Source organism: Dendrobium catenatum, unplaced genomic scaffold, assembly GCF_001605985.2.
Source record: "Dendrobium catenatum unplaced genomic scaffold, ASM160598v2 fragScaff_scaffold_822, whole genome shotgun sequence".
Lineage (NCBI taxonomy): Eukaryota > Viridiplantae > Streptophyta > Magnoliopsida > Asparagales > Orchidaceae > Dendrobium > Dendrobium catenatum.
The window spans coordinates 120424-145743 of record NW_021319284.1 but is presented as its reverse complement, the minus strand read 5'-3'; the positions used below and the strand labels follow the sequence as shown (position 1 = coordinate 145743).

At 34.5% G+C, this 25320-nt stretch overlaps 1 protein-coding gene across 3 annotated transcripts in view; it reads left to right on the top strand.

Annotated features, from left to right (window-relative positions):
- LOC110100114 (ubiquitin thioesterase otubain-like) overlaps positions 1–23652 on the top strand; it is a 28847-nt gene extending 5195 nt beyond the window's left edge. Inside the window, exons 2-9 of one of the 3 annotated variants that reach the window (XM_020827523.2) lie at positions 10066–10131; positions 10230–10313; positions 10409–10531; positions 11255–11307; positions 11465–11514; positions 11590–11690; positions 22886–23152; positions 23401–23652. In XM_020827523.2, the coding sequence (XP_020683182.1) occupies positions 10066–10131; positions 10230–10313; positions 10409–10531; positions 11255–11307; positions 11465–11514; positions 11590–11690; positions 22886–23128 (720 nt within the window). In that variant the 3' untranslated portion in view covers positions 23129–23152; positions 23401–23652. Of the gene's footprint in view, positions 1–10065; positions 10132–10229; positions 10314–10408; positions 10532–11254; positions 11308–11464; positions 11515–11589; positions 11691–22885; positions 23157–23400 lie in introns of all 3 variants that reach the window. The other 2 variants (XM_020827524.2, XM_020827522.2) reach the window with 2 other exon arrangements.
- The last annotated feature ends 1668 nt before the right edge of the window (positions 23653–25320 follow it).

Sequence of the window (25320 nt, the reverse complement as noted above, 5' to 3'; positions counted from 1 at the left end):
AATTAATTTACTTCATTTTTTTATAGGTAGTTGTTGTTTTGATTTTCAACACTTCAATTGTTTTTAGTCTACCTGAACCTATTATTGAATTTTAAGTATGGTTGCTATATGCTAACTACTATCTTACAACAAAATTAATTGATTCATTAACATGTTGTGGCTTAAGAAATAACTTATGTGAATGTTTAATTACTGCCTCATTGTGAATCATTTTATAAACCAACCTGATGCGGACATCCGATCATGAAGATTTTCAAAGGAGTAGACGACGATCGTCAGACGAGATCATTCCACCTTATCTTATTTTGTTATTTGTAATTTTTATATTTATTATGAATTTTTCATTTTTACCCTTACTTAAGAGGGTCGTCCTATGTAAGCCCTAGGGGCATATGTGTCTTGTTTTAATTTATTAGGCCTATATATAGAGGCTCTTGCTATTGTAATGTGAGGTTGGATGATTAATAAAACTTTGTGTTTGCACTTGTGTTCTTTGGGAAGAACCTTGGGTGAGATTCCTATGGGAGGAATTCGTAGCTTCCACCAGCTGCAGGATGTGTCCGGGCTCGTGGGTTGAAGCCCCTTGGAGAAGGGCAACATAGTACCCGTCAGCTGCAGGATGTGTCCGGGCTTGCGGTTGTATCTTTCTTTCCCTAAATCCTTTTCTTCTTCTCCCTTAACTGTCGGCCAAAATCCCCCACTTTCCACCGGCCGATTCTCCCATAAACACTTCCTCTTCCACAAAACGGCCGGCCACCTCCTTCCCTAGCCCCAACTCCCTCAAAAAAAAAAAAAAAAAAACCCTCTTTCCTTATTTAAGTTGTCATTAATTTGGAAATATTTTAAATTCAAATGAATCTAATTTGAATTTCAAATCCATCCTCATTAACTATCTTATTTTTGGTAACCTCTTTCATTTAATTAATTAATCAATTCCAAAATTGATTGATTAATTAATCCCTTAATTCCAATTTCATTTCACCATCATTATTAAATTAGCTCCTATCTTATTTTGAAAGTTTTCGAATTCAAATTCAAATGAATTTGAATATAAATTCTTTCCTAAATAAAATATATCTATTTTAGGAAATCATTCAATCATATTAAATCTGAAATTATTTCAGATTTAACTATCCAATCTCCCATTAATGCATGGATCCACATACATTGTATGTGGACACCTTTCCTTTCCCTCCTCATTAGGCCGGCCCCTCTCTCTCCCCGAAATCCTAATTATTTCCTTCCTAATTAAAGGCCCCAATTAAGGAGATAACTAATTTCTCTCTTCCCTCCCTCTTTTTCATATTTGAATTTCAAATTCAAATCCATTAATTAAGGAAAATATGAGATGGAATTTTAGCTCTTTAATTTTTTTAATTACCCCCTCCCGTTCTACATCAGTTGAACGTTATTGAAATCCCTATGGGAGGGAGTTGGAGTTTCCACCAGGCGCAGGATGGGTCGGGACTCGTGGCTTGAAGTTCCTTGGAGGAGGGCAACGTATCTCCCGTCAGTCTTTAGAAGAGTCTAAGGCTCGCGGTTTTATCTTTTATATTTTGTTTTTGTTTTGGTTTCTTCTTGTTGTTCCTAGTCATCATTTTCATCCTCTCCCTACTTCCACCAAACCGGCCCTAGCTCCACCACCTCTTACGGCCAAGCCTCAAGTAGCCGCTGGTTGAAGCTCATCCCACCCCAATGCCGCCGGCCCCAATTCCCTAGCCGCCGGCCAAGCCACCCCTCCCCACTCCTCTTCCCCCTTGCATTTCCTAATTGAGTAGTAGATTAATTGGGTTAATTTTGAAATTCAAAAATCTGAATTTGATTTTGAAATCTTTCCTAAATTAATTCTTCTATTTTAGGAAAGTATTTATTTATGTCTAGTTTGAATCTTAAATTCAAGTGGATTTTAAATAACTCTTTCCTAATTTCAAGACCCAATTTTAGAAGCCTTAATTACCCCCATTACTTCTTTCCTTATTTGGCTCCTTGTATTTTAGGAAAGGATTTGAATTCAAATTCAAAATAATTGGAATTTCAAATGCTTTCTATTTATGCCTAAGCCTTGAAGGAAATATCCCTCCAGCACCCTAAATCTGAGATTAATTCTCAGATTTAGTCATTAATTACAATTCATTGTGTGGTTCACATTCATTGAATGTGGACACAATTTCCCCCCTCCTCCCTATAGGCCGGCCTACTCATCCCTCTCTCTCATTAAATCTAGCCATTGTTACTCCCTTAGTAACTCCCCCAAATTAAGCCCCATTCAAATTCAAATTGAGCCTAATTCCCTCCTATCCGTCTTAATTGAAAATTAATGACTAGGCAAGCAATTAAACCACCACCTCTTCCTCTTTCTTCTCCTAATATTAATCAAATCCCATTAATTCCTTCCCCCCCTTTCAAGCTTATTTCCTTCATAACCCCTCAGGAAAATTTTCCCCGTCACCTCTCCAAATCCTAACCGCCACCCCAAGCCTTCTCCTCCACGCCTCCCTCTCATCCTCCAGGGAATCCTTGCTGGCTGGTCCCATTTCCAGCAAGCACCTTGCTGTTTTGTACTTTTGGGAGAAGCAGATTTCTATCCAGAAAGTTCCAAGACCTTGTGGCTGCTGTCCAGGACCTTCCCAAGTCCTCCAAGTGGTTGTCCCGAGTCTTCTGCAAGACAAAACTGCTGTCCCTGCTGTCAAAGCTGCTGTCCAGAGATCAATGTGCCGCTGCCAGATCCCTCCTGCTGCTGTCCAGCCGCTTGGAAGGATTCCCAACCTCTGTCCAAGACTTCTAATAACCAAAAGCTGCTGTTTAGACCTCACGATTTGCTCTTCAAGACCCATAGGACTCAAATCCCCGTATTCGTTCTACATCACAACCATGATCTAGAGTATTGGGGCTTATTCTTACACTGATTTTACTTACAGTTATTTACAATTATTTTCTGCATGATGATCGTATCTTTTAAAATTTTAAATTTAGTACTGCACTACTGCACGGATCATTACCTTTTTATTTATATACGTCAATAAACTTAAATTGTTTAGAGTATTTGTTATATTTTTTGATGTTTTCATCATTCTTTTTGTTGTTAAATATCATTGTCTTTCATTCAGATAACAAAACCTTGTTATTGGTGTTGAAACATCGTTACTTGGATAAGCATATTAAATTTAACATATCAGTTAGTAACAATAGTTGAATTCAGTAGTGACAATGTTAATAGCCAGGATTGCCAAAGCCCTTATAGTATGTTATTTGCATTTTGCAGTGGCAGTAGGGGCTGCTGTTGCGGTAGCTAGTAGTTCTATCAATGAAACCAAAAGTATCAATGTTTCAATTATTTCTGGCTTTCCATCTATAAACAGAAATCTCACTAGTAAAACTTCATCACATTTTGCTTTGTTGTTTATCCTATTTTTATTTTTTTAGTACTAATTTTCACTAGAGGCTTCTTATGTTACACCATTGCCTACATAAAATTTGTAGGTATTATGAAATACGTTACTAAATTTCCAGTCTATTGAAGCATTAGTATATTGGCTAATAATTGATTAGATTAAGGCTTGTATCCTTTAAATGTGAAGGAAGATTTTGGATCAATTGAGCCAAGTGTCATTTTTTAGAGGTACATTGGCTTGCTATTTTTAGCTGTTTTGTTTTTCAACAGTCAGACTTTGAAAAAGCCAAATTGTATAGAAATATGCATCTCAAATCTCTTGAATATTATTGCTCCTCCAGTTTTACCATGGGCAACACAGTTGCAGCACAATTTGCTCATCTTGTTGAGCATACCAATACTTTCTCTTAAGACCAAACAATGCAACACAAAATCAGCACAACTTTAACAATCAGAATGTTAATTTATAGTAGATTTTGAATGCAAATTATATTTCATGTGTTCCTAAAAGGCTTAGGCCTTATAATAGTGATTTTGATTTAGTAAAATTTACTTTAATTTCTCCCCAATAGGTTTATTTGTTTAGAATGTTATTAGCTTAGAGGAACAAATGTTGAGGCTAGAGTATCCAATTGGCAGCTCAAGGGGGCCTAATATAGCTGCTTATATTGATTTCACTTTTTTTATTAGAGCTTCTTTGGCTTTGCTTTTTATTTTTATTTGATTTATCTTATTTTGGTTTTATTTTATTTATGTTCTAATATGAAACAAACATATTTATTATTTCATAAAACAAGAAATAAAATATCTATCTCTTTCTTCATAATTTTTTTCAAAACCTCCTTATATTACTCGTTAATGCCTGAAATCACTTTTCCTCATTGTCTATTGAGATTGATCTTCCTCCTTGTTGACTGAGATTGCTCCTTGCCGCATGAGGTGACTCTTCCCTAAGGTTATCTGAGATTGCATGTTGATGGTATTTACCTCTCCAAAACTTCCATGGCTTCCTTATCATTGTCTAAGATTGCTCTTCCTTGCCATCGCCTAAGATTGCATGTTGATGGCATTTACCTTATCAACACTTATGCTTACTGGCTTGGCCTCTGTGTTTACCCCTCCAGCTTCAGATCAGTTCCCTCATTGCCTCTTCCTTCTTTGGCAACAGTGATGGTCGAATGTCAAGAGTGGGGTTGAAAAAATAAACTATTTTTTAAATATAAAAAACAATTAAAACTTGTTTTGAGTGTTTTTGAAATAACATAGTTGTTAAAAAAAACATGTTTTATTCTTTCATTTTCCTTTTTTTTTAAATATAAAAACTAAATATAAAAATAAAAACAAAAAAAAATGATGGAAAACATGCTCTTAAATTTTTGCGTGGTTTCATTATCATGTTGTCATGTACATTGGATTGTTTATTTTATTATGTAGCTCACTTCAATTTAATATTCAAGGTGATGTGGCCCACTCAACCGTGTATGTAGGAAATTTATGACAATCTAGCCAACAGAGGAGGTGTAGGACACTAAGAAAATTTAATGCAAAGGGTTAGGCTGCTTTATCATTAAGAAATAATCTAAAGAGCATAGTTTACCATTTTGGTCTATAATCTTGGAGGATCTTATAGACCAACTCAGTGGGTTGGCTGCAAAGCCAAGCATAGGACAGGTTGGTTAACCTTCTCATGAATGAATTGGGTTTTAATTAGTTGGTAGGACCATTGAAACAATGAGTTTATTATTAGTTATATTTGTTTCCTTATTTTAAAATTTATTATCAGATTGTTATTTATTTACTTATTTCGAGATTTGTTTTAAGTTTTCTTATTTAGGTCACTTGTAAGTTCTTTTAGGCCCCATAGGAGCATAGCATAGATCAATGAAGTTGTTTTCTCTTATCCTACTTCCATGGTTGTTCTACCAAGCCTTCTTCATTGCCCCAATAGGCCTCTCGGACCCCTCTAGGAAGGTTATTGGGACCTTCCCAAATCAACCCTCGCTCTTTTGCAGCCTCTAACAACCTTCTAGTGGCAACGCTCTACTCCTTGCTTTTCTTATGACCGGAATTGATTCCAAGGGACCGTGGAAAGGTATAATTATTTATTTTTTTATTTTTTTGGCAATTAGTGTAGGTGTTTGATAACTTTGTGAAAATCATATATCTCTTTCTTAAGAGTTCTAAAATCTCAAACTTGTGAGATGAGGATCAAATTTGGTGTCAGAGTATATATTTTCTCATGTGCCAGTAACAAGCAACCATGGAGAAAATAGGAGTGGGTATTAGCTTTGATTTTGATCCAAATATTGAGTCCAAGAAGTATCAGTAGTCCCTAGATAGTTGACAAATTACAAACTTGGAAGTTCTTAAACTACTACTTATCACAAGGCACAAGAATGGAGAATTTGGAAGATATGTTTCAAACATTTTGGAATGGATAACTTCTCTTAATAATAGACATGACCACTCTATAGATCATAATCGTCATCTTATTTTAAAAATCATGGTATTCAACGTCGAGTATGTCGATGATGAAGATGTAGGAGTATTTGTGGATAAAAGAAGAATATTTGTTAGAATTTTGCATGATAACCGACTTCCATTGAAGGTTGAAGACTCAATTCTACCCTATCAAAGATGAATATGGGAAGTGGATCTTGCGGTATTGACTAAGGCAAGGGTTTTGACAAAATGTGCAAAAGTTCATAATGTAATCTAAAAGAAACGAATTAATTTTCAATGTTTCATTTGAGGAGATTTCAATGACTCAACATTTATGAAATATATAGTGAGGTTCCCTGAGTCACTCTAACAGGAATTAACATTTTTTTCAATTTCTTCTGTTGTTGAGGATATCATTATACCTATTTTCATTTAAGATGTAAGCTCAAGCCTAGAAAAAAACAGCAGTGTAGTCGGTGAAAAAGAAAAGAATAAATGAGCCCACAAAAAAAGGTGAAAAGGGAAAAGACCAAAAGAATAATAATAGAGCCTCTTGCTTTTTCTGCCAACTCTGAGGCAATAGCAATATGAATTTCTGGACACTTAATTCCAAGTGACATAGGGATGCAGAGAAGGCAAAGCAAATGATGACCATTTGATGGGGACATCAGATCAGCGTGAAAGGTTTATCAGAGACGTGGCCGCCGATCTACGGCCACGATCGAGTCCTTGTATTTCTGAGTCATGATTGTATTTTATTTTATTTATGCATTTTCTTATTTGCTTAGGTGTCGTTATTATTTCCCTTTGTACCCCTTTCATGGGAGTGGTCGCATGTAAGCCCAAAGGGCAAGTTGGTCTTTTATTTTCTTGAGTCTTTGTACCCGGCTATATATAGCCTCATTTCCTTTGTTTTAAGCTAATGAATGATTGATGATGAAAATTTCCTTCTTGCATGAGCAAAAATTATTGCTATTATACGATAGGTTCATTACCTATGTGAACGCTTGAACGACTAGCCTTAATCGAAAGTTCTCTCCTATTATTGGGAGGGGTAATTAACTATAGGGGCTTGCGCCTATAGGAAACCAGAACTCAGATCAAAAAGTCCTCACCAAATGAGGGCGAAATCTCTGGGTAGTGTCTTATCTACAAACCCAATCTGCCTTCTGAAAATTCCCCCGGGATCACACATCCCAAAAATGGAATTTTTCGGAGCCCACAACCGCCGGCCACCTTGCCCCAAAATCTCTTTTGCCGCCGGCCTAGCCCCAATGCCGCCGGCCACACCCCACTTCCATTCACCTTTGAGTTCCCTAATTAGGTTGGAGATCACCTGTGGAAAATTCTGAAATTCAGATTCAATCAATTTTGAATTTCAAACTCTTTCCTAGTTTAGTCACTTATTTTAGGAAAGTTTTAACTCATATCTATTTTGAAATTTTAATTCAAATTGGATTTGATTAAATATTTCCTAAATCCTAAAGTCAAAATTAGAAGATCAAATCCTCTCATTAATTCCCTCACCCAGGTTCCCGCCGGCTCCCCTCTCTGGCCAAGGAGGAAAGTATTTCCTAATTGCCTATTAGCCCACTTTGGAATATTTTCAAATTCTCCCTTCATTACTCAGCCGAAACTCTTCCACCTATATTAATTATTTGATTTCCTGAATTAATGCATTGAATCAGGAAATTAATTCCCTCTCCCATGGATCAACCCGCCCCCTTCCCCCTCCTGTTTCCTGGACGTGCGTTACCTGGCCGATCCTCCCCTCTCCTCAGCAGCTCAATTCCTCTTTTCAAGCCAAGCCTTTGAATTGCCTTGGATTCTCTTCTTCCCAATACCACCTGTGCATTGAAAATCTGAGAATTATCTCAGATTTCTGGAGCAAAATCTGAGCTTAAAGTGAGGTGTTGATGGCAACCCTTGGAAGAAGAACCTTACCCATTTATTAGAGAAACTTCTTTCTCTACAATCAGGATCGAGATTGCTGACGTCAGGTGGAAGATCTCCGCGTCTCCTTGAGCAAAGGTTTTGTCCTTCTACACTTGCATTCAAAGTCTTCTAAAATCTAAATTCTCAATTGGTTTGATTGTATTCATGAAGGCTCCTCCAAGTGCTCTTGCTAAGCTTAGACATTCGTAGGAATTGAGCGTACCTTCTATGCATCCTACATCTTGTTGTTAGATTAGGGATTAACTTGAAACTACTATTTTTGCATTGCTTTATTTTTCTTGATTATCTTGAATATTCAAAACTTAGCGCATGTGATCTAGCCTATACAAGATTAACTCCCTCATTGTTTGACTCGCCGTGGATATTTGCTAGTAATTTTAATCCGAACTTATTATAATCAACGAGCTGTGCAAAGCCTAAGTGAAATTCATAATATTGCATCTAAGTAGTCGTGCATCACCATTATTGTGGAGGAGATACATTAAATTGGCCGAGTGAAGCAACAGAACCCATGGAGAGAAGTCGATAGCTTATCTCAAGTCTACAAAGCTATACAGGAAGTTGAACAAGCTTTGATAGCAGTTTGACTAGCAATCAAGCTAGCTACATCAATTGTTCAATCAACTATTTGGACAACAAAAATAGTTAAAATAACATCTTGAATCATAACAACTGCATACTGAGCAATGAAACAATATATCAGTCAAGATAGCCAATACAATTATAGTTGTAGTTTAGTTAGCAGTAGCAACCACTTGACCAATGAGAACAAGCTAAGAATGAGTTTAACTGGCTCTACAACTAAGTCTAGATGGTCATTCTCTCGATCATCTTTAGCTTGGGGAGCTGAAAAAACTTAATCTTCATATTGAGCTAGAGATAAAGGCACATACAATTTTGTGTTATTGTGGTGGATTAATGAGGAGGTTGAATATGAAGAGCACAAATAATGTACTTTAAAGTACATGATTATGAAGCATTATATTGATGGGGTCATCCATGTAATCTTTCTTTTAATTTTTTGCCACATGATCATAACAAGTCTAGTGTTGGAAGCCCAATGCCATATATTGCCACAAACAGCAGGATTATTAACTAGTACAAGATGGTAAAAAATTCTTATTAAGTAGTCTCTTTCCTTTCTGTCTTGATTTTCACTAACTTCAAGGAAATCAAGTTTTTTTGCTCCCATTGCTCACAAATGTTATGACCACATGGTTTTTAACCATGAAATTGAACAAAAAAAAAAAAAAAAAAAAAAACAAAAAAAAAAAAAAAAAAAATCCCATTCCTTATTGTATTGAGATTGACAACCATCAATACTATTGATGAATTTGATTGACGCCTAATAATGGTATAACTATGCCAACCTCTTCTTTTACAGTGGAAGCAATACCAAGAACCCTCTTCTCCTCATTTTTTGTTTGTTTTTTCACCTGATGTAGTTTCCAATAATCTGCTTTTGAATGGCCCTTTTTCTAAGAGTAGTTGCAGGAAGGCTTCCTTTTTTACCTTTTGTCATTTTTTGGCTGCTCATTGTTTTATTTGTAGCTTTGATAAAACTTTGGCTCTTTTGACCATCTTTCCTTCTCTTCTATAGCTATAGACTTCTAACTAACTGACTAAAGTGGGAATTTTCAGTTGCCACATGATCTCTTTACAACGATCTACAGTAATTTTTATGAGAATGTCCCTTTCCATAATATTTAAGGAAAATACATGTCACTTGAATTCTGTAATGCACTCATGGACTGATTGTTTATATATTTATCTCGATGTTGCCTGTCGATTCTTTTGATCCATCTTTTATCTCAATGTCCAAGGTGATAGATTTGAGCTGTTAGAAGCGTCTTGAATTGTGGCCATCTTCTGTGATAAGTCATAGTTCAATTACTCTATGCTTCACAACATCAATTCTTGTAATGATATCTTGCATTGAGCAAAAGATATCCTTTGACTATAATATACTAATAAAAAGAAAATAGGTTGTTAAGGCCTCGAACAGATTCTGTACCTTGTCACATCCACTATGCCATTAAAGGTAGAAAATTTCAGCTTGGCTTACTCCTTGAAGGGATGTGGGTTTCTAATTGAGCATTGGTATTTATTTGTGGGTGGAGCTTCCATTTATCTTGAATAGCCTCAGATAAGCAATTGGTCCTAACTCGACTTGTGGAACTATCCCTTCCATTCCTGCGAACACAAATTGTTTTCTAAATCAAAACTACATTTTCAACTATTACTTTTTATAAATGTAGAGATGGTTGGTATTGCAGGAGCCACTTTCTTCCTTAGCAGCTGAGTTTGAGTCAGGCAACCCCATCCTCAAGGAGAAAATCCGGGTTGGTTGCATTATGATCTCTTATAGGATTAATTTTTAGATTTATTTGTGAGACACTTCCTATTTTACATATTTACCATTATAATATTTCACATGCAGTTACTTTCGGAACAATATGCAGCACTGAGGCGAACACGCGGAGATGGAAACTGCTTCTATAGAAGCTTTATGCTTGCTTATCTGGTAAATTTACATGCACTTCTCTTCTGATCTTTTTGTGCGGCAGTATCAGATTTGCTTTTCTGTATTTAATGAGAAACTATTTTTGAGGTTTCTAGGAGCACATTCTAGAAACACAGGATATTGCTGAGGCTAAGCGAATTACTGGAAAGGTTGAACAATGTAAGAACACTTTGCAGAGCCTTGGCTACACCGAATTTACATATGAGGATTTCTTTAGTGTAAGTTGATTAAAAACTCATATAGTTATATTTTATAATTTATTTTTTTCGTGGTTGTACAAAACCAGCCAACAGCTTGATTCACCAACCCAAAAAGAGAAAAGAAAGTCAATCGAAGGGAATAGTCCTTGCAGCTGTAGGTTAGTCTGAGAGTTTAGAATATTCAGTTCTTATGCTGATGTATGCCTGTACATGTGACTGACTATAGGCAGCTTCATTGCATTGTTATAGACATTCATGATTTTTCCATGATGGTGTCTCTTTTGCCTATTCTCTGATAGCACATTTGATACCAGGCCTATAGGGATTAGCAGGGTGCAACTTTACCGTATATTTACTTGCCTCTTAAAATTCCTGAAGTCTGCTCTGGTTTGTTCCTAGAGACAAACTTGCACCAAATGAATCGTTGTGGAGCTTTTTTGTATTACTTTCTCATTCTTGAAAATTGTATCGTTGGCCCCTTTCAACCTTGTATTTGTTTCAAGTCAATACCATTCTGAAACTTGCCTGCCTTTCTTGAGTGATAGAAACCTGCACGGGCCTGTCTAACATGGGTAGCATGCTAAGGTTTTGCCTTCCATATATGTGTCTACCTGCCTGTCTTTTAGTATTTTTGATGCTCTGTAATTCTTTCAAGATGTTCATTGTCGAGTAATTATAGAGTTACGTGACAGTCTCGTGGAAAATAACTTCTGACAATTTTCTTTTAATTTTTATTTCTAGATATTCATGGAGCAGCTGGAAAGTGTTCTGCAGGGGAAAGAAGCTTCCATAAGGTATACGTCAATAGTGAATTGACTTTGGTGCTCTTTATTTAAATTATTGTTGAAATTTTATTCTATATTTCTATTTTCTGTGAAATATGTTCTGTACTATGCTTTTCTTTAATGATCTTGCTTATAAAGGGAGTTGGTGTGGTCATTTGTATTTTAGCATGGAGGAGCTTTTATCAAGGAGCCGGGATCAATTTGTCTCTGACTATGGTAAGAGAACTTTTGCTCCTAACTTTGCACTTGTATTTATTCTCTTCAAAGATCCTGATAATGTTTCTATGGTAGTTGTAATGTTCTTTAGATTTGTCACGTCTGGCGAAATTCGTAAAAGAGCAGAATTTTTTGAACCATTTATTGCTGGTTTGACAAATACAAGTGTTGATCAGGTCAGTTGCACTTTTACCAAATTAATATCTATGCTTCCATTTTGTTTGCCTATCTGAAATAACCTATCTTTAACTTTGAATATAGGATTATAATTTGATGATGGGTTTTTATTGTTGATATGGAAATTCGCTTTGGGGACAGGGCTTCATGGTTAATTTAATTTTTTAAAAACATAAATATATGAGCTATGGAATCCTTTTTGGATCTTAATAGATTTTGTGGGGAGTTGACTCCTCTTAAAACACAGTTAGCATTTTGCAAAGGTCTTTTTTAGTGGAACACACGCTAATCATCTAAGATATCTCAAGTAACTTAAGGTAGTGTTGGTTAAAGCTAAGTACTAGCTATGCTATTTAGTGGATTCAACTACTTGGATGGCATACATATTTCATTGGATTGCAAGATAATATTTAAATAAATCCTAGATTCTTAATAAAGAAGATAAATTATGAATTTACAAAATTAAAAACCAAAAGTGCAGGGGTTACCCAATTATTGGTGATCAAATAACCAATTTTATATCTGTGTTGGTGTTGCTAAGGAATTGCTAAAGGAGAACTTGATTGTTGATGATGATCTAGATGCTGTTATGCTCTTATGCTCAGATGCCGAAATTTGATGGGGGTGTATGTAGAGGATTTGTGGTGGAAGGAGTTCTGTCTTTCTTGTAGTGGACCTAGTGGTATTGGAAGGATGGTAAAAGGGTAGTTTACTTGAGGTAATGCTCTAGTAGCTTATGATGAGTGTTCGAGAGATGCATTATGGTGAAGATTTTTTTTATGCTTAGATTTATAGGGAAGTGGGGCTTGCCTAAGATCTCTTAATTGTAGATTAGGGTTTCGGGTTGTGAAATTTATGGGGAAGTCTTTGGAATCTATTAAGGTTCAAAGTTATGGTAGAAACTTAGGGCACTTACGTTGGGTTTCTTGGATTTTGATGTAGTCCGAGAGCTTTGATAGAAACTAAGTTTTGATGAGATATATAGAGAGAGTTATAAAGGATAGCTATGGTTAGGATTTGAGTGGGGAAGGTCGGAAATTCTTCACCGAAGGAATTTCATCTATGGAAGTTCATCAAGCCATTTGACACATAAGTGGGGAACTCCAATTGGAAAATCAATATAGGCAATCTCAATCTAGTATTGAAGTCCAATGTAAATACACATCAAACATTCAAACAATTCCATACTGATTTGGGGTTAAAATAATAATTCCTAAAAATAGAAAATCTCAAAATTTAAATTTAAATTGGAGTTGCCTATGAATGCTGGAAACCACTCTATGAATTGTGGAGAGATTTATCTATAAGATTTGAATTGAGGGACTAAGCCTTGGATTGAGGAGAGGGCCCAAAAATAACTTGAATTTGAATGAGGGTCAACTATGCCTTTTCCAAAACACATTTCAATTGAAGTTTATAATGGATTTAAATAATTGCATGGCTCATGCAATATGGTGATACTTGGTTTGTGATCTTGTCACTGACCTATGCGTTACCTAAGGTTGTTATATCTCAACCAAACAATAACAAAAAGATTTACAAGCCTTTATCTTAGTATGTGGGGTCGGCTAAATGAAATTTTTTCTCCATTGTGTTTTATTAAGAGTCAAATTCTCATTTAAATATAATAAAAAAAGGTCATTTCTAATACTTTCTAACCAAATCCTTTTAGGTCTACCTCTATTTTTTTTTTAAAATTAGATCGACTTTAATACATTTACTCTCCTAGCTGCATCATTGGATGGCTCATATTTTATGAGACCAAACCATTTAAGGTGACTCTCTCTAGTCTTACTTGCCACTTGTTCGAATAATTTTTTTTATAATATAAAAAAAAAGAAAAGAAAGAAAAAAAAAATCAATGGGGGGAGAGGGGAAGAAATCGAACAAGCATGTTTCCACGATGTTCTTGTAGCAACTCATGCCTCAATTCATATAAAAATGATAGAGAAATGACCGAGGACTTACACTAATTACAGTTTGAGAGGGCACGATCCATTGTGGTTTTGGAACCCCTGTCTATCCTGGTTGACTCCGGCACTTGCGCCTCCTTCTATTTCCCATGAGCAATCTTGCAGGTTCATGTCTCTCTGTATCCGAGCAAGCCCACACATGTGAGAGCAACCTCCTTGCCTGCATTGTTTGAATCAATCCCACTCAGCGTACGATCCGACCTCCCCTACGCGCGAATGAGACCTTCTGTGTCCGCTGTTCACCTCTAGTATATGTGCGAGCGATCGTGAGTTGCTCGACCACCCCGCATGCGAGCAATCTCACGGCTGTCCGTGGCCTCCTGTATGCACTCCACATGCGTCACCAGGAGTCCAATCGAATCGAGGCACAAAGCTTCTTCTTCTTGTTCCACGCACGAATAAGACCTGAAGCTGCACCTCTGCACACATGAGCGAACATCGCTTCCGTATGCTCCACTTGCACGGGCTTGCACGAATGGAATTTTGCTGCCACACCTCCTTTATGCATGAATGAGCCTAGGTCTTGAGATTCCTCCTACTATGTCGGGCTATTTCAAACCATATGTATGAGTATTAAATGGAAATTGGTATATGCCTCTATAGGTATATTTTGAGGAAAACTTCATGCCAAGTTATGTTTACATTTTTTTTAAATTTTTTGGTATTATAATCCACCGCTCATTGAAATTTTGTCTTCAAAATTTACCTTAGCTGCCATCAAATAAATGAGGGAATTATGATCTAGTATCTTTTTCTTTCTCTCAGGTTGCCTTCTTTTCAGGCTTGTATTTTCATTTTACTTTAACATAAGGAATCTGACGGTTTTTAAGCTGGTTAGTGTCAAAATCTAGTTTTCTTTTTGGTTATTCTGTGTAAGTCAGATTCTTCTGTAATTCAATTTCATCATGTGAATTTCTTTGATGAGCATCTGTAACTCATTTTCTCAACAGTAATACATGAAAAATATTGTGAATATCAGACATGTCGGATGGAAGAGCAAGCTTGTAAGCAATTTTCTCAATTCTTTCAATAATCTCAAAAGGTCCTATATACATAGGACTCAATTTGTCTTCTTGCCCAAATTTGGCTTACCTTTCACTTGCTTAACCTTCATAAATACAAGGTCCCCAATTTCAATCTCTACTGTTTTGTGCTTGGGGTCATAATACTTTTGCTGACGATCCTGAGCAGTTTTTAATATGTCTCTAATTAATTTAATTTTCTCTGTTGCTTCATCAACTAGTTATGGGCCCATTAACTGTCTTTCCCCTACCTCAACCAATGTTAAGGGAGTTATGCTCTTTCTACCATAAAGGACTTTATATGACGTCATTTGTATACTTGATTGATAGTTATTATTATAAGAAAATTCTATCAATGATATGTGATCCTCCCAGCTACCTTTAAGATCTTAAACACATTCTCAACAGGTGTTCCAGTACCTGGATGGTTCTTTTAGATTGACCATTAGTCTGAGGAATAAAAACTGTACTGAAATGCAGATTTGTGCCCAAGCTTTCATGAATGCTTTTTCACAGCCTAGAAGCAAATCTACCATCTATATTTGAGATAATAACTTTTGGAATGTCATGCAATTTGACAATCTCTTTCATACACAAGTGTGCCAATTTATCTATTGATTTAGTTTGCTTGATAGACAAAAAGTCAAAAAGTGAGCTGATTTTGTTAATCTATCAATAATCACCCAAATGCTATCATGTCCTTGTTTGAATCTTGAAAATCCCATAACAAAATTCATTGTAATTTCTTCTCACTTTTACTCAGAGATAAGTAAGGATTGCAGTAGTCTACTAGGTATCTGATTTTTAGTTTTCACAATTTGACATGCTATTAACTTAGACACATATTTAATATGTTCTTCATACCTGACTAATAAAAAAGTAATTTAAAGTCTTTATACATCTTGGTACTGCCTGAATGAATTGTGTGGCCAGAATAATGAGCTTCTTGTAATATTTCCTTTCACAAGTCTTCATCATTGGGCACCCACAACTGAACTTTATGCTTAATATTTCATCAGTATCAACATAAAGATTTGGTCTTTTTCCTAATCGGGCTTGCTTCATCAATTTTAAATGTTTGCTACTAATCTTTTGAGCTTCTTTGATACAATTTGTCAAAGTTGACTTTACTGTCATCTGATGCAAGTATTCCATTTGAAATCTTTAATATCCAAATGCAGATTTTTTATTTCCTTGATCAATTGAACTTCTTGTGTAATCATCTAATTCATCAGTTGTGGATTTGTGACTCAAAGTATCAACCACAATATTATCTCTTCCAGAACAATACTGAATATCCACATCATTATGCTTGATGATTTTCAACCATCTTCTCTGCCTCATATTGAGTTATTTTAATTGAAAATATGTATTTTAAGCTTTGATGATTAGTAAAGATTTCACATCATACCCCATATAGGTAATGCCTCAAAATCTTCAAAGTAAATACCACTGCTGCCAGTTTTAGATCATGAGTATGATAGTTTCTTTCATGTGCTTCAACTATCTCAATGCATATGCAATTACCTTTTTATTATGTATTAGAACATATCCTAAACCCTTTAAAGAAGCATCGCTGTAAAGCAAAAATTCTTCCGTTCCTGAGGGGAGTGTCAATATTGGTGATGTAGTCAGGTGCATCTTAAATGCCTGAAAGCTTTTTCACACACACCCTATTTTGACCCCCATAGTCAATCTAGAGTGTAACTGAGAAGGAGAATTTGAATAGATCTCCTTACTAATACCCATTATGAACTACCTCTATCAGAATCAGGGAGTAAGAAGTAGCCTATTCAGAGTATCCTAATATATCAAGTTTTATACTTCATAACAGAAAACATATGTAAAATATCTCAAATGAAATGCACACTTTAAATGAAATTCAAAGATTTACTAAACTTTTTAAATAACATTTACATACCCAAAAGTGTATGTATAACTCCTACTCAGATATACCCAAAGTGTATATACACAAAAGAGGATTCAGCTGTCCTGACAACTACCCACTAGCTCATCCTACGTACTTGCAATATAACTACTGCTAATATGCTAGAGCTCAATGAAATAAACAAACACTGTATAAGAAATAATAATAATATTTTGACAATTGATTTAAAATACATATAAATTCCATACTGGTCATAAGAAATGTATAATATCACTTTTTGTCTTGTTGACTATTCAATACCTTTATACAAGTCATATGATGGTTATAGACTTTTATACCATTCTAATTTTTTAATTTAAAGATGGGTCCGAATTCTCAACTTTTAGAATTGAACATGCTCTCTCATTTAAGACTGAGTTCGAATTCCCAACATTTAAAATTTCGAGAGTGTAGGCTTACCTCATTATGTCTTTCGCCTTTACTTGTGCAGGCTTATCCCCAATTTATGTCTTTTTTCACATTTCCAAATACAATTTTTTTTTTGGTTAACAATCATAAAATGTGCTGTTATAATTCATACTTAATGAATCAACAATTTATACATAGATAAACTGGCATAAATTGAAATAATTGCTATCATAAATATAACAAAATTGAATTTACAATTATGTAAAAGTTTAAATATTTATTATGACATCGTTTGGGTATATCATCTCATTTTTCAGAACTGTCAGATAAATTGGTTCACCTAAAATACCTCGATTCCTTTTTCTTTTGTATACTACTTCCACCAAACTTCTCCTCATTCAATACTATCCCTACCTCTCTTCCAAAACTCCTCTACTGCCCTTCTTTTTTTCCTCTTCTTTACTATTTTCTGCAACAACTGCAGCCCTCTCGTTACAAAATTTGGCAAACAACCCCTTGTTTTCCCCTACTTTTTTAATGAAAAATTCAGCAACTAGCAGCAGCAGTCCTTCCCTATGTCCTGAATTCAGCAAACATTAAGTTCAGTAAACACTGCATCAGCCCTTACACAACTTGTCTTTGTTTCCTTGTTGAATTCTATTTCCTTGCTGAATTCAGCAACATTAAGTCCAGCAAATACTAAATTCAACAAACCCTACAGCCCTTGATTGATTCCTTACCTGATTTCAATCATTTCCTAATTCTAAATATTCCAATAGCATGCAACAACCTTTCCCAGTCAATAGCCCTCACGGCATCAGCTCACACGACCCGCTGCTTTGAACTCCAGAGAGGATGGCAGGATGGGAAGAAATGGGATGAAGGAAATACCTTTTTTTTTTTACTTTACTTAAATCTTCATATAATATACTAATGTTTTTTCCACTAACCCATTTCCTTAATTCCAGCCATAGGATTACAAATCAGACATTGCATATATGTTTAAGTGGCAATTCTACTAGTGACAAACAAGATTTTGTTATAATAAAATTCATTTAATGTCAAATAGGTTTAGCAGCTATTAAATGAACATAGAAAATGTTGATATAATAAAATTCATTTAATGAAAACATATTTTTGATATACTTATGTATTTCAAATGGATCAAAATCGAAATTAAAATTTAATGAAAATAAGGTTGACATTTTCCATAAGAGTGATAAAATAGGGAATGATTTTGGAAAATGTTCATGCTTACATTTGACAGAAATTTGAGTATTACAAATTCAGCATAGGTTACATAGTGATACTAATGTTTCTCAAAATCAAATTGATGGGTAGGTCTACTATGAAGTTAATGATTCATGCCAGATGCTATTATGAAAGCTATACATTTGTTGAGAGATTTGGTGGAGAAATTTAGAGAGGGTAAGGAGGATCTATAAATGTTATTTATTGATTTAGAGAAAGCTTATAATAAAGTTTCAAGAAAGTGTTTTGAAGAGTTCTAGAAAAGAAAGGAATTAATAATATTTATATTCAAGTCATTAAGGATATATATATATATATATCTTCTATTTAAACACAAAGTGGTTTGAGCAAATATTTTCTTATTTAAGTTGGATTATATCAAGGATCAACTTTAAGCCAATATCTTTTTGCTTTATTCATAGATTTCTTACTAGACATTTGCAGGAGGATGTATCTTGGTATATACTTTTTGCTGATGATATTCTTGTTGCTGATAAGACTAGAAAGAGAGTTGATGAAAAACTTGAACTATAGAGGTCAATCTTAGAGTCTAAAGGTTTTTGTTTGAGTAGATCTAAAATTGAATGCATGAAGTATAATTTTAGTAGTAATAGATCTAGTGGTAAGATTGTGACATTGGGCTATCAAGTCATTAAAAAGAGTGCATGCTTTATATATCTCAGGTCTATTGTTCAAAGTAATAGTGAGATAGATGGGGATATTTTTAGTAGAGTTCAAGTTGGATGGTTGAACTGGAGGAATGCATCCGACCTGTTGTGTTATCGAAAAGTACCCCTCAAACTTAAGGGAAAATTTTATAAGATGGTGGTGAGACTTGCAAAGATATTGTGTCCATTAAAAGAGAAGAATAAAATTTAGCATTGAAGGGATGAGGATGCTCAAGTGAATAAGTGGCTTTACACTTAGAGATTGAATGCAAAACAAGCATATACATGGAAAGGTTGGAGTAGCTCCAGTGGCAAGTAAGATTAGAGAGAGTTGTTTAGATGGTTTGGTCATATAAAACATCGACCTTCCGATGACCGTGTTAGGAGAGTATATGCATTAGATCTAATTTATTATAAGAAAGACATAAGTAAACCTAGAAAGACTTGGTTAAAAGATATTAAAAATAATTTTTTTGTTAGATTTAAACGAGGATTTGATTCTTAATAGGATACAATGAAGAAAAAAAATAATTATGTAGCTGATCTTACACAGTGGGATATAGGATCGTTGTTATTTTTATAGAAAATTTATAAAGGACTAAAACAAATTTCAATTTATCCTACATTTACCCTCTTTAAGAAGATTTCTTTAACGGAGTCAAGCTAATCAAGATTTATTGCCAACCTAGTACTTGCATAAAGTTCCTCAATCCATTTGTGATAGTAATTTGTAGGTTGTAGAAGAAGTATTCCTTGCTTTTGATGTCTAGTACTGCAATTGTCTAACAATCTTTCAAATGAAGATATTAATTGACCTCATAGTGCAAGAGAATTGTCATAAGCTGTGCAAGGTGCAACATCCTCACCCATAATTTTTGGGGGATGGGGATGGGAGATGAACACAACCTTTGCTTTATCATTTGTCGAAGCCTAATAATTTCTTGTAGTGCATGCACTTCTCAAAGTTCATTTGGAAGGGATTTAGGTTGTTAAAAAGTCTAATGGGGGATATATAATTCAGCAAAGAAATGATGAAGATATTTATCTGAACCTAAAGATTTCCTTAGCAAATTGGTATTCCAAATGAAGTTTCATAAATAATCCTTGAACTTTGTAGATGGGTTGTAGCACATATAAATGATGATTATTATCTTACTGGTAGTTGTGTGACTCTTGCACATCCTTACCTACCTCTGAAGTCATTGATTTGTGAAAGTTATCATATGGACTTGTGGTGGTGTTCATAGAAATTTTTTGAAATGTGGGGAATAATTTACTTGGAGCATGCTTACCATCCATTATTCATTATAATTTTGTTCATGAACAAGGCCTAAAGGATGATGTTCGCCACATTTGTTGAGATTTTTTGGACGTGTTTGTTGGCTATGCTATGAGGAGTGGTGATATAATGCCTCATCTCATTCCACGACGAGAATGATGCTCTTCCAAGCTTTTTAAGGACATCCTTCTCATATTTTTTCCTATACTCCAAGAGTCATGACCATTGACTTGGTAGATTAATTATTGAAGTTCAAGATAGTACAAGAGCATCATTCTCGTAGTCATAGTTTTGTCGAAAAGTTCTCGAAGTGGGTGTTTTTCTTGATTGAGGCCTCCAAGTTTCTAGTTGTTTGCTTATTTGGTCTTAGTTGAAAATAGTATCCCCCAACCTAAGTATTCTTAGGACTATAAATGAACTAAGTTGAGCTTAGTACTATATTGTTCAAGCTCATTTATTTATTTTCTTATTAGTTTGAGCCAAACTACAACATGGCTTGATTCTAAATTATTGTTCAAGTTTGTTTATTGTTTTTCTTATCTAGTTCAAGTCAAAATTAAGCTTTAAACAATACTAACTAATTATGTGTTTGATGTTGTTAATTTTAACATATAGTCCAATTATTAGATATAATTTAATTTATATATTTTAATAAAAATTGGCATAGTTCATAAGGTGCTAGTTAAGTTTTATAAAATTTAAATGCAACAATAACAATAACAACAACAACAAGCCTTTATCCCACTATATGGGGTTGGCTACATGAATCCTTTTTCTCCATTTTGTCCTATTAATAGTCAAATTCTCATTTAGATCTAATAAAAAAAAGTTTATTTCTAATACTATCTAGCAATGGCCATTAATAAGAAAATATTTAAACTTATCTATCTAACAATTTGTTTGATATTTTTGTTATACATATAATTTTAATATCGTACATAAATTTTAAAATATATAAATTATAAAAAATTGATATAATAAAATAGAATAAATCATTAAATAAAAAATAAGCCATCATTAAATAAGTATTTTATCATGTTTTTAGGATGCTACTCGTTAAACAATAGAATATTATAAATGAAAAAAAGAGTCAGTGTTCAAATTTGTTCATTTATATTGCAAGATTTTAAAATTTTCTTTTCAAGTTTGTTGAGTTATGTGAATAAACAAACAGAAGAGCATTATATGAATGAGTTTATAGTTGTTCATGTAGTGCACTTGTTCATTTTTCAGCCTCAAGTATCCTTATGCATGCTGTACAATGAACTCATGAGTCTGGTTGTAGAATTTGTTATTAATGGAAAGGCCAAGGATTCTTCATTTTTAGTATATTTTTTCTTTGTATGGGTCTCCCTGCCTTTTTGGAGTATGGGGAGCCCTTTTAGTGAAAAGCTAGATTTTTTGCATTGCTGCTGGTTCGTTTCAAATAATGAATAAAGCTCTCAATTGTCCGCTTGTGGTTTTACTCTAAACTTCGCTGTGGACGATCATTGTTCTGCAATCAGTTCGCTCACTTATGTTCTGAAAATAACTCTTTAATCAAAGGAAAGAACTATATGTTTGAGGGAAGAATTGCTTCACTAATGAAAGATGAATCATATTCTCCAGAGGTATTAACATCAGGTGGTATCAAATTTTTGAAAAAGAGTGGTAGTCTGATAAGAGACTAGTTGTTTCTTATCACATTGAGTTTTTAGTTTACTGATGGTGATGATTCTTATGTTGAACAAAATGTGAAAATTTCGTTTTTGAGGGTGAGTTTAAGGCGTAGGATTGGAACCAAAGGAAGCACTAGTAAGGCCAATGAAAATGCTTGTAAAAGGTGTAGGGGTTGACAGAGATTTTTCAACGATGTTAGAAGTTATTGGAGAAGAGTTGGCTCACGTAAAACTGATTTCAGATTTTAACATTAACTTGCAGACGTTTGAAAAGGATTCATAAAGTTGATTTTAAGTACTTATGATGATGGTAAAATATGACATCAGGTTTATATGCATTTATTTTTATAAACTTGATGGTGTGAATCCTAGTAATAAGCTAGTTTTTCATACCACAAGTTCATGATTAAAAGCATTATATAGCTTATGAAAAAGACTTTTGCCCTGGCCACTACCTTAAAGCCCATTGTGGTGATGAGAGACTTTAGCCCTGTCCACGTCCTTATGCCGTTGTAGTGTTGAGGGAGCAAAAATAATATACTCAGCTATTGTTCCCCTCATTCAGGGAGTTTATGCTGAGAAGCATATGGATGAAAACCAGTCAGAGCTTACTTCTTTGGCCTTTGATTACCCTCAAGATGGTTTTATCCATGCTGCAATTTAGGCTTCGTTTATGACGACTTTCTTTCAGCCTCTTAAAGCAACTTTTTAGTATAAAAAATTTAATTTTTATATTATAGAATTGTTTTATGAAGCAACAAAAAAGCTGTCCCAAACGAAATCTTAATCCTCTTTTGTGATCTACCAGGCGCTTATTATTCTGATCCAGGAGGAAATGAGACATATTTCATCATCATTTGGTGAATGATTGCATTCATATATTTTTGTTGCGTTTCTCATCAGACTCTTATAAATCATAGCTTTTTGTTATAGCAGTTCATTTTTTTTTTGCAGCTATTGGCTGATAAATTTCCTTTTGCTTGACCTTGTATTCCTGCTCAAGTCTGTCATCAAATTTCTCATCCATAATGATCTCTGGTTAAACAGTTTTGCAAATCATCTGTGGAGCCTATGGGTGAAGAATGCGACCACGTGCACATAATTGCTCTCTCAGATGCTCTTGGTGTGGCAATACGAGTCGTGTACCTGGACCGGAGCTCATGCGACAAGGGTGCGCTGGCTGTTAATCACCATGACTTTGTTCCTACTGCTTCGGCCGATGAGAGTACAGAACCTTTTGTTACATTGCTGTACCGTCCTGGCCATTACGACATTCTTTACCGCAGATGACGATGACGGCGATTGTATTCGTAAGCAAGTGACGTAGACTAATCTCTTTCCAAATTCACCTTTTTTGGGGTGCGGACACCGGGCAGAAAGAATCATCCGAATTTCTCTCTATTTACAATAAAAGTACAGTCAAAGCGCAGCTGCTACAATAACAGTGCTTTGACTGAGCTTTACTGTAGACATAGAGAAATCCGGATGTATTTCTCTGTCAAGTGACCGGACCTAATAATTTTCCGTTCCCAGGAGCTTATTTCTTACATTTTCATCCACAGGCTAGCTGCCTCTTGGACTGGCTGATTTCAAAACCATACAGGACTTTGCTTCAGCTTTATGGATTTCACAGGTCATAGTGCTTGGCTAATTTTCTCTTAAGATCGTTGCATCAAACAAGTTGTTTAAACTCGCCAACAGCTGACTCTTACATATATTATTTCCTTTTGTTGAGATTCCTTGCACCGTAGGGCTAATTTTCCTGCTATCATTTATTTGACAAATGACAAGTACAAATCTTTCATTGACCATTTTCCCTGCCATTGTTTGGATGCTAGTTTTTCTGTGCGGGTCCACATTAACTTTCAGTATAAATTGATATTAGCTTCATTTGAGATAATTTTTTAAAGTGATTTTTTAGATAAATTTTTTTTTGAATTAAAAAATTTTATATAAAAAAGTTGCTTTAAAAAAGTATTATGAAAGCCGTCCCAAACGAAGTCATAATCTCATGGATTGAAAATCAGTGCAGATTTATATTGCGGGTGTCAAATAGGTCACCTAAATTTATTTTAAGCCTATGTGATCGAAATCTTCTTAATTTTATTGTGAACTTTGGTTTGTCAAATTGGTGATAGATTTTGATGGGTTGAAATCCGTTCACAAATGGGGGCATTTTCAAGCATGTTGCTTAACTTTTAACCATTTATAAAATTAATTTCTCAGATTATTAATTATAGTAGTAGTCTATTAATTATCTCTAACTTATTCCCTTATATTATAAATCAAAAGTGGGGGTTTCATAGAAAGCATAGAGAGCTTCAAAACAAAAAACATTGTTCAAGTTACACAAACATTCTAATCAATGTCATAATCATATTATCAACATACAAAATAAAGTTTGATGGCTACTCACTTTTGGGCAAGGTTTCAATCATCTAATTTTTTATGCCTACTTATCTAATGGATGGCAAGAAATATTATCTAGTTAATTATCCCCACATAGATGCAAATATAGAAGGATGAGGAAGTTGAGATGTCTCACAATATCAAGATAAATGATGAAAGTATGTTAAATTAAATTGTCTAAAATATTGATCAATAGGATAGTCATTGAGGTTGCAATCAAGATACTTAGAAGTCAAAATGAATTTAATTATAGAAATAAGCTATGATTTTATGATAGATTATTGGTAGAATTTTTTTTTTAACTAAAGTAAGATATACATAATTGTAAAGGGTGCTCATGTCAGAGAAATTATTATGTGCAGACGCCGAACGTAGTTTACCATCCGGAGACCAACTAAAATGCGTCACATCAGTAATACCGAGCCGGGTACCATGCAGGGGGTAGTGTGGTGCATTCTAGTTGGTCTCTGGACAACGTTCAGCACCCGCATAGAATAATTTTGCCCTTTCACACGATGCATAGTTTTGGTAAGCATGCATATAATAGGTTGCAAAAAAGGTAGAGAGCAAGGTTGAGCTAACAAAAAATTCCAACCTTCCAAAGGATAAAGTGTCTTGTGATGGTATTTCATGAAGGGTGGTATTGTCCTCAAACTAATTCAAAGTGTGATGGAATCGCTCGATGACCCAAATATTTGGACCACAAGAAAGTTTAAAAATTCCAATAATATCTTAAATAATACTTTCTATCTCAAAGCCAATTAGATGAAATATGATGTGATAGCCATAATTATCATCAAATACCTTTCTATTGAAAATTGTTGTGAAAATAAGATCTAAAAGGCGAAGCACATTATAACAGAATATGAAGTTTAGAATATTCGAAGGAATGTAAAATATTATAACCTAGATTAATAGATTGATCAATATGTCATGCAATACTTATAAATATATGGTTAATATTGGATGTGAAGCATAAAGAGTTTAAGAATATAAAATATCGTTCAAGTTACACAAACATGCTACTTAATATCATTATAACCAAATGAAAGCTAAGCCTGCAAAAATCAAAA